The sequence below is a fragment of the Paralichthys olivaceus genome, chromosome 4 (assembly GCF_024713975.1).
Source record: "Paralichthys olivaceus isolate ysfri-2021 chromosome 4, ASM2471397v2, whole genome shotgun sequence".
Taxonomy (NCBI): Eukaryota; Metazoa; Chordata; class Actinopteri; order Pleuronectiformes; family Paralichthyidae; genus Paralichthys; species Paralichthys olivaceus.
In genome coordinates, this window is record NC_091096.1 from 1,645,001 (window position 1) to 1,661,043 (window position 16,043).

Here is a 16,043-nt window from a genome sequence, read left to right on the forward strand (position 1 = left end):
ACAGGATGAGCAGAGGAGACTTGGCTGCATGCCTTTGGGATTAGAGTCCACTAGACTGTGACTAAACATTTTCCCGTGCTTCTCTTGGCTCCTTTCTCCTCTGCTGCCAGCTCCTTTGTGGACCTGATATTTAACTTTGGGGCAGAAGCCTTCAGCGTTTTGTTACTAACGTCTCTGCTGCAGACTGCCTGTCTCTTCCCACCACTCTTTATCTCCACTGCTACAAACAGGCCTTGGACCCTTCCTCTCAGACGTGGTGACACTGTGTGTGTGTGGGTTGTTAATTTAACCTGACATGCTGACATTTTAAAACAGATTCTGCTTTGTTTTAATTGGACTGTATCCACACTGAGGCAAAGGTCTGCCAGTGAAGACGGCCTCTGCTCGCTCAGTTTACCCTCCAGTGCAGCGCAATGACTAATTCAGGGGCACAAGTGCGTGTGTATATTTAGTTACCACACCAGGTAATTATCACAGACGCAGCAGCGTGATGACAGGCAGCTGTTCTTATTCACTTGTTTGTTTTACCAGAGAGCATCAGAATGGATATTTGAAGACAAGTTCAAAAGAATCAGTTCAAAATATCCTGGCTGTTATTTGTTCTAAAATCTAAAACTTCAAGAGCTGGAACAAGTTTCACTGCTGGAACTTAGGGTTGTAAGTGTAGATTCAAACCAATGGTTATTTTCTTTACAGATAAATCTGCAGATCAGCGTTTGAGTACATTCTGAATGATAGCTCTGTTGCAGCGGGGGCTTGAACTCATCGGTGTAAGTGAAGTCATCGATCATGACAATGTCACGTTCCAGTTCAGATATTTCTTAAGCTTCAACAAACCTTGAACAATCTCACGATAGACTGTAAACAAGATGGACGACGTGTCTCTGCTTCCATCCATCGCGCAAAAAGGAAGCTGAAATGTCTTGAATACAAACGCTGCCATTTTGCATTGTGCGCAGAAGTGATCGTGTTGTGGAGTTGTGGTATTGAGGTCCCAGCGTCACACACGAGTCAGCCTGAGCTGTCAATCGTGACAACAGAACTACCTAACACCATCTTTGAAAATGTGATCCATCGGTTAACAGGGAGGAGGCAGTGGTTTGTGACCTGCAACCAGTCATCAGGGGCAATCAAGTCTGCAGCCAGTCTTTTCTCGCTGTGGCCTAATTAGTGCAGCTCAATTACCATCAGCACCACAGGCTCGTATCGAACAAACCTGTACCACCACGGGCACTGCACTAATGTAAACAATCCAAGAAGCTGCATGTTTCCTCAGGGCGTCTCTGATGCTGTTTGTTCAGCCCAAATATTTCCTGAAACACAATGAGTCCCTTCTCATTAAAAATCAATGTGGTTGCTTTACCCCTGGCAGAGTTGTTGGAGAGAATCCAGCACGGCTTATTGTTGCGTGTTAATCCACTTCTGAAACTCTTGACCAGTGCAGGATACAACAACTACATTTTTTTCCGATTGTGATTAAATTACATTGATGTGTGTACAAGTCCCTGGATTGACCAAACAAAAGACACTCTTGTTAAATTGGCGCAGTATATATTTCTATCCTTCTGTAATGTTCAATTGAATTTTAGATATATTATAAACAATGGAGATACTTTGTTTTGATTAATCAATTAAAAAAGCTTTTTTAAACCCTGAAATAGTATTTATATTTACTAAAGCCCATTGTATTTGCTAGTATTTCCCAACCAACAGAAAAACCACAGAAATTAATTTTGCAGTGATAAAGAAAATAAATCTGCAAGAAGCAGAAAATGTTCATCATGTTTTGACTAATAAAATACTGAAATGATCGATGAACCATCAGCTGGCGATGAATTATGTGTCAGTAGACTTATTAGCACAATTATCCATTTGGCTCCTCAGCCTGTGTTTCACTAACAATACCAGCCAGCAGGAAGGAGGTCAAGGTCTAAAGCCCCTGAAACTTTTTCGAAGCATTTCGAAAGAGAGAATGTTGGAGAAATAAATAAAACAAGAGCATAAAGAGGCTTATTAAGGTTGAGTTTGTGGGTTTTATAAACTGTGTCCCTGAATGTCCCTGAACTGAGAAACAGCTATTGACTGAAACTTGATCACTGTGCTGTTTTTCTGCACAGCAGCTGAATTGAATGTTTCCCTGTACGCTTCCTCTGCCAGTCAACTGAGTGGGGTTCTCTTAATTTAGACACAGGAATGAAGGAGGACCGCTCGTTGCACTTACAGAAAAGGAATGATGTGGATTTGGCGGCTCTGGGGCGTCGTGGTCTGAGTGTCACACTGAAAACTGAACAAGGCAAATCGATGGGGAAAAGACAGCACAGAATATCTAAGCTGGCAGCTGCCATGTCAGGTTTCTTTTCTCCTTCACTGCCTCTTTTCTTTTCTTTCAATCCTTCTTGTTTCTTTCTTTCTCACCGGTGAGTCGTAACCTTAGTTTTATCCGTGTCTCTCTCTCTCTTCCACAGTTCACTGCATTCCTGAGGAGCCCTTCTGTCTCCTCGGGCGTTTCTTTTCCTCCCGTCTCTGCTCCCAGGTATCCTGTGGGCATCGCCCGGCAAAGCCGAGAGCCTCGGGGCAGACACACCGCTGCTTTACGCATATCTGTAATTAGTGGCTCCGTAGAAAAAGGTTTTTGCAGACGGGTTCTTAAAATGAATGGTGTGTTTATTCACCTCAGCGTGGCGTGTTGACCTGCTGGGTGTACTGAAATGAATCGGAGCTCTGTGAGCAGGGGCCGTGAACATTACAGTGCTCTGTACGTGACGTGTGCTCATGGACGCAGAAGAAACTGACGCCCTAGATTCAAGATTCAAGGTCTTTATTGTCATCATCCTCAGGTACAATGGCATTGATATATCTACACACCGGTTTAAAGATATGTAGATATAAGTTTATGTTTGTGTGGGTGGTGTGTGTTAATCACAGTCCTTGGTGCGGTGATGGAGGTCACAGGTCTGAGACACAAACTGTTCCTCAGTGTGTTGGTGGAGGATCTTAATGTTCTGAACCGTCGGTTCAACAGGATGTGTCCGGGGAGTTCGTGGTCCCTGAAAACACTGCTTTCCTTCTTCTTCTTCTTCTTCAGTCGAGCAGCGCAGGTCTGGAGCTCCATACCAAATATGCGCTGGGCACGGTCTCTACGCTCGGCGGCTGTGCAGCTAGAAAACCATACGGTGGCACAGTTCTCTTTCATGCCCTTAGTTCCTGTGGGAGCTGGGTCTGCCTCAGTAGAACAGAGAAAACACTAAATCCCAATTCTACAGTTTTGCTGAGATCTCATTTTAAAAAGTTTCCTGCATGGTTTGAGTTTAGTGGAGTCATTGCATCAGTTTATGATATTTGTATCGCTGCCGGTGTTTGTGTGTTGTCTGATGGGTGTGTGCTTTCATTGTCTGCAATTGGCAGCAGTGTTAGTTCCACTTTGTGGTTTAGGTCTATCAGTGACTGGTGTGTTTGAGTTTGTGTTTGGATTCGCCTCTGCTGCAATATAAAAGAAGTCCAGCCCTCACTTGGTTTAGATACCAGCCCTCTAGTGCTGACACACAGTTATATAGTGGAAGTATTTAAAACTGTAGAGTCAAAACAAACAGCACCAGATGCTTCTCAAGATACAACAAATGAACAGATTTCCTCAATTTAAGCCACAACGGTTCATTTTTATGAAAAAAGTTTGTCGAAATACTCGGTGCTTCTCAAATACTTTGCATGTGTTCCTAAGGTTACATCAGCTTCATTCTTCATAAAACGTTTGCAGAGTTTCCTGTCTTTATTTTCCTTTTCTGGTGTGTTGCTGCATTTTTTGGCAATTTACTGCCATCGACTGTTGAAAGATCCTTTTTAAAAACAAGACAATAAGACAGCGACCCTCCACAGCGCCGTCAGTGGTTAAAACTATTTCAGACATTTCACTTAAAATTAAAATAATATCCTGAAGGAAGAAATGTTCAATAACTTGCTGCCAGTAGAGATGACTCATTCAGTATCACTCATAATCCATCTTTTTGTATTCTTTAAGTTTACCAAGTGATTTACGATCAACACTATCAACGGTCAAAAGCTGGGAGTCAACATGACTCCTTCAAATTGAGATATTTGATCTTTCTGTGTATCCGCCAGGTTTCGTTTACGTGAGTCAGTGTCTTCACATGACATCAATCAAGTTATTGACATTTTTAAAATGTTTTTATCAGAGCAGATGGTCGTCGGCCTAAAGTTAACAATTTAAAAAAGGGATTAGCAGTAACCTGGCTTGTCTCCTCCCTTCCGTTGGCTTTAAGCCGGTTTCAGACAGTTAAATCTTTCTACCACTAACAACTGACAGTGAGCAGTATTTGCTACGTGCAGTGTTTATAAAACAGTGGTTATCTCTGTCTCAGGTTATAAAACTCTTTTATTCACACTCACTCCTTCTCCCTTCACAGATCAACGTCCTCCAGCCAGTGAAGACGCCATGCTCATGTCGTTCCCTCATGGCCGTGTCATGACCACCGTCACCTCCCTCCAGTCGCGGCTGATGTTCGCCCTGACCTTGGCTGTGCTGCTCTGCCCCTTGGGCTCAGTGACGGCTCAGGGGGAAAGTCAGACCCAGTCTCCTGCCCAGGTGCTCCAGGACCTTCTGGCCCGCTATGGTGACAACACCACCATCACGGTGCCCCAGCTGCGCTCCCTGCTGGCCCTCCTCAGCCAGGATCGGGGTGACGGTAACGGCGAAAGCGGCAATGTGCCCGAGTCACCGACAAGCCCACCTCCCAAATCCAACAGGTCCAAGGTGAGAACAAAATCCCTGTCTTATCTTATCGGTCAGCACTTTGGGTTGATGGGATTCCCTGTCGTTGGTATAAAAGGTGCAAATTGAATCATATATATTTGATATTTCACCCTGAGAACAATTCACATTTGTAACTGTGCAGCAGAAAAGTAAATCCGGCTCAGTCCTGTCTGAAAGAAACAGGAGCCACTGGTTTCAGATACTTGAAATATTTAGCATTTCTCACATACTTAAGTTCATATGGTGTTATCATGTGTTCCCCTCATGTGTGACATGTCCATGCACAGGTGCTCTTTAGGTTTCTGGAGGGCATAAGTGCACATCTGCAGCTGAAGTCACCAGTCAGATGACAGGTTTCTTTCTCAGAATCATTTGAGATCTTTATCTGTGACAGCTATAACTCAGCTGGGTAGAACATGGCGTTATGGGAGGTGCACGTACATAAAGGTTTCTCTCACATGCAACAGATTACACGTGACAGCCCACATACCCTTCTTGGGAGAGTGAGAGAGATTTGTATTAATGCCAGTGGCGGTTGCACAGACAATGCAGCGACAGAGCTAGACAGCAAGTTCGAATCCTTCCTATCTCTTGTTAAAAGTGTAAATGTTTCATACCCACGTTATATCTGTTGTTGACTTGTGGACTTACATTTTACAAAATGAAAGAAAATTCAGATTCAAAAGCTCCCGCGCTCATCCAGAGATAATTCAGTTGTGTATAGTGAGAACTTCACTGACAGGTTGTTGTCGTTCCCAGTGCCTGCCTGCAGACACGTTGGCCATTTACAGCATTAGTGAGCAGTCGCAGCTGGATGGGCAGGGTTTGACGGAGCTGTGCCCCACCATGCTGCAGCAGCTGGGTGCTGGATCCTGCAAGGTGCAAAAAGAGGACACGCTGAGCACCGACCCCCCCCCCAGGCCCTCAGGAGCTGAAGGTGAGCACCGACTGGTTCCTTATTAATGTATATAATTCATTTTTATTACAATTAACACTGTTAATTGTTTAATTATTATTTAATTGTAATTGTAATGTATTTTTTTGATTTTCTGTGATTAATTTAATTTTAAAATCGAATGTTTATTGTACATATGAACATGTTTGTATAAATTATTTGTCTGTGTCTTCTGCTTTTCCATCCTGAGATATTTGTTTTCTTTTGTTTGAATTTTTTGCGTCTGTCGCATATGTGAGAAGCGTCATCAACACACGCACCCGCTCGCTGTAAATCCTGCGGAGGATCTCCTGGTGTGTTCTCACTCTTCCAGTCCAGAGGCTCTCACTCGGACATTTGCTTTTACACACACAGCCCCTCCCCTCCGGAGAAGGGTCGGAGGATTTCCGTGCATGTCTGATATTTACATTAAATACATATGATAGTTTTATTTTTCTCCAGTGAGTACATGATGTAGCTCCATTAAAAGTTTCCCCCTGTGCTCTCTCAGTTCTCCTGTGACGTGAATGGAAACTTGGATCAATGAGACCTTTCAAACAGATTTCTGAGTGCTAAATGTTTGTTTTGTTGCCTGGAGATAGTGATATTATCTTATCCCCCCCCAAAGGAAATCACAGCCAAAATATTCACAAGGCTGAGCAAAGGCTCAGATTACAATTCTTAAAAACCAACACGTCCTTTAGTTTTCACAACGCTGCCTCAGTCAGCATGACCAGTACGTAGCAGACTCATCCAGGTAGAGATTGTCTGTCAGCTGCTCTTCTCTCAGTGGCCGTTGATCCGCTGTAACTCCACGCAGACGTCCTCGAGAGCCCTGAACATCTGCGTCGAATCTGTACTTTAAAAAAAAACAGGCAGCTCGGTGTAATCTGTTGTTTCACAAGCCGTCAAGTTCATTTTCAACTGCAGCAAAATGTACTTTCAAGTATGAGGCTGGAATAAAAACTGCGTTGACGTCTGACTTGGAAAAGCTGGTGACGTTAAGTGACCGAAGGCCTCGAAGGCTGCGGCAGCACAGCTTCAGTTGTTAGAGAAAAATAACAGTGACGACTCTGGGCAACAGTCTTCTTTGTAAACTCGTGACTTTGTCGTGCTGCGGCCTTGCTAACACGTTTTCAGATTTCACTGCGTCCTTTTAACCCAGTTTATCTTAACCTTGGCATTAGAGGAGAAGAGAAGCTTTACCGTCCCAGAGCTCTGGCTCTATCTTTCTCTCTCCACTGAAAAATATATCTTATCTTCCACTTTCAGCTCGCCTCACACTTACTGCCTGCAGGCAGTTTATTTTGGCTTCAGGGCTGTTTTTTCTTTGTATGGGTTGTTCTGTCAATTCCAGGGAAGAAATGTCCCTGAAAATGTGTCTCTGTTGCAGAGTTCACAACTTGTATATCTGGTTCTTTTTAAAACCTGTCCCTCCCCTCACCTGCAACGTGCCATGATTTCTGATGACGATGTCTTTGTCTCACGTTTACTACGTGACCCCTTGACCCTAACAACTCTAGAAAGTTGGTCTTTGACTTCTTGTCAGCAGACCCATTGCACATTATTGTCTTTCGTGCAGACTCGCTGTTTTCCAGTTGTCATAAAAATGCTTTAGGTTTGATCCCCTCTGAAGAAAACTGTTCTAGATGTCTGTAATCTGTAGAACCTTCATCAGTGTCCAACTCTGAGATCTGCTTTGCTTCCCGTGGGAAGACAGTGTAAATACTTCTTGTGGTGTGCCCCAGGGTTCAGTCCTGGGGGCACTTTCTTTTCTGTCTTAACATGTTCAAACTGAATTTGTGTGTTTGCAAACATGGAGTCTGTTTTACGCAGATGACAAAGCCCTCGAGACGTTCTCAGACATGAGAGACGGACAATTGAGACGATGGGTGGATCCTGGGCGGAGCTGCAGGAGGCAGAAACTTTCTTTACATTTTCCTGCTGACATCTCACAGGGACACATTATCCAGACTTTTAACTCAGACACATCTATGGTTAAGAATCTAGAAGTTGCATTTGATTTCATTTGAATTACACATATATGTGTAATTGATTTATGTTTTTGTAGAACCTCCTTTGTTCACTTCTTTGGTCACATTATTAAATGTCTCTCGTCTTCTTTATCTTGTGACTTGAGTGGATCTCATATCTCTTCTCTCTCATCATGAGGACATCGTCTGACACCACAGAACATTTCATTAATCTTCCATAACTTAACCGTATTTCTCCTGAACCTCTCAGGTGCTGCAGCTTCGGACAGAAATGACACTCAACACAACTTCATTCAATAACCACAATCCTTGTTTCTTTTTTCTACAGGTGTCGGGTTTGATCAAATAATAATATTCCCTTCTCACGTTGTTAGAGGCCAGAAGAGTTTTTCTTTACAAAGAGTGACATTTAGAGCAAGGTCAGAATAATGGACAGGATTTTTAGGGAAGTTTCTCATTTGCTTAATCATCTCCTGAGATTTATCTTCTGGCCTTAAAAGGGCTCAATTATACAAACTGAACAATATGTCAACTGCTAACATCCACATCACGTCAGTAACGTGTGAATTTGTTGCATTAAAGTGCATTAAAATATTGTTTTACACAATTTTATCAGGCTGTGTTCACAGCTGTATTTTTTAAATTGGTTTGTTTTAATGCTGCACCTTCCATCTACCTCTTCCATCACTCCACCCGTCAGTGTGGGGCTTTTCTTTCCTGAGTGTGACGGTGATCAGTGCCTTCTCCCTCACCGGAGTCCTCAGCGTGCCTCTGATGAAGACACGCTTCATGAAACACACCATCGTCTTTTTCATCGCTCTTGCCGTCGGCACGCTGTTCTCCACTGCCGTCCTGCAGCTCCTGCCAGAGGTTTGAAACCTGCCCTCGCACCTTTATCTCGTCATCTGATCACATCCCATAAACCTTTGCTCTTAAGAGACGCAAGCGCGGCAGCTGAAAACCTCATTACCTCACTGTCGTGTCACACGGATGTTTATAAAAACCCGTACACCTTTGACTTTCCTGTCGTCATTTCTCTTTCCTTCCTGGCTTTGTTCTTTTCTCTGTGGTTGTCACAGGCTCTTTAAAGCACCGGGGAAAGCTCTTTGGTTTTGCTCTACCTTCACTGCGTCACAGATCATCTGGTGGTGTGTTTATTGTGTGTGTGTGTGTGTGTGTGCGTGCGTCTGCTCTTTCCCGGCATTGAGATGTTGGCCTGCTTTGTCGATTTTCTTAGAAATAAAGAGCAGTTCTCTCTCTCTCTCTGCCCCGCAGCTTGTGAAACAGCTAAACAGCCTCGATAACTTCCATTTTTTTGGGCCGAGGGATTAATAAATCTGCTGTTCGTGACAGTCCTGGAGAAATGGAGCGCAGCGCCGTCACAACATCCTTCAAATTGAAATGTGACCCCTCATTTGCAGCTCTCCTGCTACAGTTGGGCTATTTAAAGTTCTTTTGACCCCTCCTGTGTCTTTTACCCGTAACGAGTGTTCACCCTGAGGCAATGACAGACGCACCTGAGCGGACTACGACAAAGGATCTGTGTGTGTGTGTGTGCTTGAGATCTCAGTAAACTGTAATTTCACCTTAATTGCATCCTGTTTCTTAACTAATTAAATGCATGGGACTCGAGCACTGAGACAATCATCATCTTCACTTGCAAATGAAAGATGGTGTCACTTCTGTTTTCAATGGAAAATGACCCATTGTTTCTGGAGAGCCTCACAGGTTTCTTTAAAATCTCTTTTTTCTCAGGTTGATTTAATCCAAATCTTTTCTTTTCAGGGGAATAACTAACTGGTGCTCTTCATTTTTTTTTTTTTATCCCTCATCCTGGTATTTAATGATTTCTGAATTAACTAGCCATGTTTTTCCCCCCTCACCTTCCCTCTTCTGTTTCCTGCTTCCTCTCTGTCGATCAGTGTGGGGTTATGGGATCCTGTGTGTGACACTCATCTCTCTGTGTTCGCTGGTCGGGGCGAGCGTGGTGCCCTTCATGAAGAAAACCTTTTACAAGCGACTGCTGCTCTACTTCATAGCCCTGGCCATTGGCACGCTCTACTCCAACGCCCTGTTTCAGCTCATCCCAGAGGTAGTGTCGAAGCTGCTGTGAATCACTTTGCTGTAGCTCAGTGCAGAGTTGCTATGCAGTTTCTACAAACAGCATTGAACACAGATTTTTACCAGGATTCTAATATCTCCCTCAGTAGGATGAGTTACGACCCAATTCAGAAGAGAAAAATATTATTATTTCACATTTAAACCTTAAATAGACAAATGATCTATTTTTCCATCTGGTTTAAACTCAGCTCACGTGTCACGTGTCGAGCTCCCAAAATGCTTAACAGATGAGCCGAAGCTGAACACTCCCTTCAGAGCAGCAGAACCCACAAATGCAAGATATTGCCCAACACACCTTAAATGCTTAGTGCGCACACCCATCAGGTTCATAGCAGTTACACAAAAGCTGTTGTGTAACACACAGCATCACTTTGATTGAGATGACTCATCCCAGAAAAATGTTTGTACACCCTGGAAGTGGTTTTGATTTGTGTGTGTCGGTGTGTGTGTGCTCGAGGGGGAGTCGATTACATCCATATCTCAACACGTCTCTCAGATCAGAGGATGATATTGTTCCTATATTCATTAAACAATAGACAAAAGTGAAACTATCCACACACAGAAAACCCAGCAGAGGTAAACTTTTGTTCAGCGACCCTCACAGTGAATTTAACAGTGAAAATGATTTTATTTACTCTTTTAAAGAACGCTGACAACTCAGTCCACATCCTGTTAGAGTTCAAATCAAGCAATTTACCACCCGCTAAGTTGTTCACGCCAAAACCCTGTGTGTTCATGATCACACAGATGTTCCAGATAACACCTCATTCAAAAGATATGACCAGTAACTGATGCTAGGCAGGAATCATGAAACGGCTAATACAGATGTTTATCACTGACTAACTCTGTCTTGTTTCCTGCGTGTTAGGCGTTTGGTTTTGACCCCATGGTGGATTTCTACGTGTCCAAGTCTGCAGTCGTGTTCGGAGGATTTTACCTGTTCTTCTTCACTGAGAAGGTTCTCAAAGTGCTGCTCAAACAGAGAAATGGGGTGAGTATGTTGACGCATGATGTTAAACTCGCAAAAACCACAATCGGCTTCCTGTTTACACCCAGTGAACATGGTTTCTGATGCTCGTCTGGACGGAGACTGTTTTGGTTTCATCAGAATTTAACTTCTAACCTTCAGTAGGTCACATGTGAAGTGAACATTACACAATTAATTAAAAATACATAGATTCATGAATATAACTTTATTTGTTTGATTTATTTCCCTTTATTGTTTTAATATCCAGTCTGTTCCTCTTTTTCAAATGGCTCAAGTCCATGAATCTTCAGTTGTGCTTTCCTTCACTCAATGACTCATGTTTCCTGCCCGCTGTTTATGTACGCTAATATTTTCCTCACTCTTCACGGAACTCTTCCAGTTCGACTTGTTTTTGGTTCTCGGTCACATCCCTGTGTCTATTTGCCGACATGCAGTAGTCATGTATGTGGCAGTTACTAAAACATGTGTATTTAACACAGATGTGTCGTTTCCATGAAGGTGCAGCAGAGTTTTACCTTTAAAACTTCAAACTGTCTCGACTCAGTGTGATGCTCTCGGCATTCACTCCTCCAGTGCTGCCGGGTTCATTCACAAACAGCAGCAGTTACTGATAGAGGTGGAGGATTGTGGGACATTTGCTCCACCTTGTGGTTACTCTGGTTTGGTCCATATGGTTCAGCCAGTTTAAAGAACGGCTAACACGACCACCTGCTGATCCAATTACAGACGCTCTTTGACCCACATTAGCTCTTACATCGCTGCAGCTAATTCTCCAGCTCACTACACATTAAAACATTTGCATAATTCTGTTTTATAATATTAAGACATCCTTGAGTTTAATGCTGAGTTTGTTTTGCTCCAGCCGACGCTTATTTTAGTTTGATGAACTCAGAGCAAATGCTGCCAGAGAGGCTCAGTTCAGGGCGAGATGGATTTAATATGATGTTTCAGACATGAACCCTGGAGAACGTCCACACAATCGGGTCTGGACTTCCTCCGGAGGTTGCCTTTCACCCAGCAGGAGATTCATGGCTGTTCGTTTCTGTTTCCTCGCCGTCTGTCAGAGCCACGGTCACAGCCATTACCCCAGCGCAGATCGTTGCTCGTCACCTGACAGGGATTTGGAGGAGGGCGAGAAGGAGAAGCTGCAGCAGAACGGAGAAGCCGGCAGTCTGGCTGCGGGCAAAGTGGACGCCGGCGAGGGCGAGCTCATGCTCAGCCCCGCACAGACGCCGCAGGTAAGAACAGGCTGACGCGTGGATGAAGATCGGACAAACACTTGAGGAACATGAAGCAACTGAGAAAATATCATGAAGTAGCTCAAGAGAATAAAAACATTGTTTTGTTATCAGCATTCATGCAGAAATATTGAGGACAATTGAGTTAAACTAAGTTTAATCATCGTGTGGTTATTAAAGACAGTTTGGACCAATAGATGGACGATGTGATATTTTCATCCACACGTTTTAAGGACTCCCAGAGACCAGACAGCTCCGGGAGATCCGGAGGAGGCGGTGGCTGCTATTGGCTGAAGGGGACGACCTATTCTGACATCGGCACTCTGGCGTGGATGATCACGCTGAGCGACGGTCTGCACAACTTCATCGATGGCTTGGCTATCGGAGCGTCCTTCACTTCGTCCGTCTTCCAGGGCATCAGCACATCCGTGGCCATCCTGTGTGAGGAGTTCCCCCACGAGCTGGGTGAGTCGGGCCGGTTTCACTTCGGCAGCGGACAGGAACTTTTTCTGCCTCTAATGTTTACAAGAGTTTCAACTGATCATCATTTTTTTTTAAATGTCTATTTTTATCTACAAATCTTTGGTGGAGCTTCGTCTCCTTTTGTTGTTCTAACTTTTGTTCTGTCACCAGGAGACTTTGTGATCCTGCTGAACGCCGGCATGAGCATACAACAGGCTCTTTTCTTTAACTTCCTGTCGGCCTGTTGCTGTTACCTGGGAATGGGCTTCGGCATCCTGGCCGGCAACAGTTTCTCACCCAACTGGATCTTCGCCCTGGCAGGAGGAATGTTCCTCTACATCGCTCTGGCAGACATGGTCAGTGTTTGGGGGGGGAAAGGGATGATTTGCTTCTCTAGAGCCAGAACACACACACACACAGCTGATTTCACAGGCAAAGTTTTAACTCTGTCTTATACTTTTCAGTTCCCAGAGATGAACGAGGTGAGTCGCGAGGAAGAGGACGCCGGCGGCAGCAGCTTCCTCCTCACCTTTGCCATCCAGAACGCCGGCCTGCTGACGGGCTTCTCCATCATGCTCCTCCTCACCATATACTCCGGACAGATACAGATGGGCTAGCACCAGACTCCTCCGCACCAACCGGCCCGTGCAGCGTGAACCTGGGACATCTTCTGGTTTGTGCCGGTGGAAACTGGCTCAGAGACGAGGAGGCTGAAACTTCTTTTCCTCTTTATCTTCCTCCCTTCTTAAGCTATCTGGACTCTGGAGTTTGGGGAGTTTAGCTGTGCGGCAGGTACGCACACTCCTCTGTAGTACATATTTGAGAAGCTGTTCATACATGCAGTATATCCCAGGCAGGGGGGGGGGGGCTGCTACTCCCTCTGGAGCATCAACCGACGCAGCGTTCAGCCTACAAAGACGACTAAAGATGCGCTGAGCAGTTTGGCAATACTCGGCCAAACTTCTCTATTCCTCAAACTGCTGATCGGCCATTGCGGCTCCTGCTCTTGTTCTCTCGACCTTCCCTCGGTGGAAGCAACCGAGCCTCGTCCAGAGTCCGTTGAGATTCATTAGATGTTGAGTGTTTGTGTCACTGATCCTCTGTGGCTGTAACGTTCCCTCAGGGGGGGAGAAAAGCACAATCAGGTAACAGCAGCTGTGTTAATGACCTTAATGATCTTTATGTCCTTTAGACTCCTCGACCCCCCCCCCCCCCCCCCCCCCGTGTTTTCACTCCACACCAAAAACCAATTATTATGGAACTGAAACTGGAATTCATATCAAGTGTTGACATGAAACTGGCTTCCAGCTGGACTTTGTCGTTTGTGTGTTGATGTTATATTTTCTTACACGTGAAAAATGTGAAAAAACGATCAGTCTTTTGAAGAATATCGGCAGACGGACGAGAACGATGAAGGGCTACGCAGTGACGTCATCCTCCTGACTTGTCTACATCCTCGACAGGCAGATCCAAAATCCTCCCGAAGTTATCTCGTGTAAAAAGTTTGATTTTAGTCTCTATCCTCAGCAGCACTTTCCAGTCATAGTTTAATACTGTAAACTGAAACATACACGTATACGCACACTTTGTCTACGGCTCGGGTCTGTGGTCCTATCTTTATTAATCATCCATAACAGAAAAATGAGATTATATACTTTATTTAGTTACTGTACCTAACACTGTGTGGCCATAAGTATGGAGACAAACATTTATTTTAAGAACCAATAAGATCGGTTGAAAACACAAATCTCTCCTCTGATATTATTCAGACTCTACGATGCAAAATAGACAAAAAACTTTCAGGACTGCGTTTGGGTTCGACCCCTCGATGAAGAAGAAGAAAAGAAACTTATTGAGCTGAATCAATTAGTTTATTAATCGATTCATCTTAAATTTAATCTGCAACTATTTTAGTGAATCGAGCTGAAATCACTGGTTCCAGCATCTTAAATAAAATAAATAAAAACAGACAGTTTAATATGGGTTTTGAAAAATGTGTGAATAAAGTTTCTGATTATTTTGGATTCGCTGACTCAATAAATTCGCCAGTTCTTTAAAAAGATTCATGTGGAAGAATTCATCTCTGATCCTCTTGTGGCTGAACACGAGCAAACAGCTGCCGCCAAAAGAAAGGAGGTGTTTAGATGTCCACATACTTTTGGCCATGTAGTGTAACGTAAATCTGAAGGGATCCAGTGAACGTGAGAGCTGAAATGTCTGATTGTTTCTCTGCAGCATTCAGGGGCCGTGTCGCTGGTGTTTGTCATGTGTGTTTAAATGTGACTGGTTCTACTTTAACTAACTCTAACATCCGTGTTGTGCAGTTCAGTCCACGCTCGGTGGATCTCTGTTGAGCTACAGCTTAACGATATCTTCGGTTGCACAGACTCTTCACAATATTCAAAGTTCAACCAGTCACCAGAAGCTACAATGTGAGTCACGGTTAAAATTGTAGAATATTATTTATTAGAAATAGAAACGAGAAGAAGTGATCGGATGTTGTGTTGTACAGTCGCGCTAACAAATTAAAGAGATTTCTGTTATTTCTGGTTGGAAAGGTGAAGCCATTGAAACAACTGGTACCATGTGGGTACAGTGTTACTGCTGTGTAATCACTCTAATGTATGGGGGGTTATTTATTATGGTTTGAGCCATAAAATATTTATTTCATGATTTACACCGGATATGAAAAGGTTGATTTTAGTTTTCCACTATGAGCACGAGGGAGTGTTTGTCATTTCTTTTGTTCTGATATTACAGCTGAAGTCGGAGTCGCTGCTTCACACAAACCTGAGTGTTCTTCAGTTCACACACTAACAATAGACCACACAACAAACACACAGGAGCAAACACACAACTCAAGTGTTGCTGCGTCGAACAGCCAACAAACTAACGTTCAACTTTATGAAGATTTTAACAGTTATCAATTTATAAATCCTCTTTCATACTCGTAATCTTCTTTAAGAAAGATATTGTACCTTGTGTAATTCATGTGAATCCTCATAAGCCTTCTCGGAGTGTCATGGGAGAACTTTTTTTTATAAACATAATTTTACAAGAAAATATTGTGTCGAGTGTCGTCATTGAATCTTTAATGTTAAACTGTGAGATTTGATTTTTATTTAGACACAAACAAGGTTTTTATCATTAGGTGCAATATTCATTATTTATACTAATACATGTTCCAGGTAATGATTAGAAAGTTGATCTGATGTGATCATTAAGATTTTTTTTTTCCAGTATAATGAGACTTAATGTGTCAAACATCAGCACTTTCTCCAAAATGGAGGAAGAATTCTGATCTTTTCTAAAATATCCAATATCACAATTTAGACAAAATCCTGCTCTTCAAATGTTAAAAGTATGTAACTATCAGACAGTGGTGGAAAGCAAGTACAAGTACATCTCTGGAATCTTTGTACTTTACTTGAGTATTTCCTTTTACTGCAACTTCTGTTCCATTACAGTTCATGTAAATGTGCTTGAGCTCTGTCCACCTTCATCCTCATACGAAGATGTCGGCTCACAAACAAATGTG

General features: G+C 43.4%; 1 protein-coding gene across 2 annotated transcripts in view; it reads left to right on the forward strand.

Annotated features, from left to right (window-relative positions):
- slc39a14 (solute carrier family 39 member 14) overlaps positions 1-15,568 on the forward strand; it is an 18,528-nt gene extending 2,960 nt beyond the window's left edge. The window contains exons 2-9 of one of the 2 annotated variants that reach the window (XM_069523250.1): positions 4,422-4,768; positions 5,528-5,705; positions 9,619-9,788; positions 10,686-10,808; positions 11,870-12,043; positions 12,277-12,508; positions 12,677-12,861; positions 12,970-15,568. In XM_069523250.1, coding sequence (XP_069379351.1) covers positions 4,451-4,768; positions 5,528-5,705; positions 9,619-9,788; positions 10,686-10,808; positions 11,870-12,043; positions 12,277-12,508; positions 12,677-12,861; positions 12,970-13,122 — 1,533 coding nt within the window. In that variant the 5' untranslated portion in view covers positions 4,422-4,450 and the 3' untranslated portion in view covers positions 13,123-15,568. Of the gene's footprint in view, positions 1-4,421; positions 4,769-5,527; positions 5,706-8,396; positions 8,567-9,618; positions 9,789-10,685; positions 10,809-11,869; positions 12,044-12,276; positions 12,509-12,676; positions 12,862-12,969 lie in introns of both variants that reach the window. The other variant, XM_069523251.1, reaches the window with a different exon arrangement.
- The last annotated feature ends 475 nt before the right edge of the window (positions 15,569-16,043 follow it).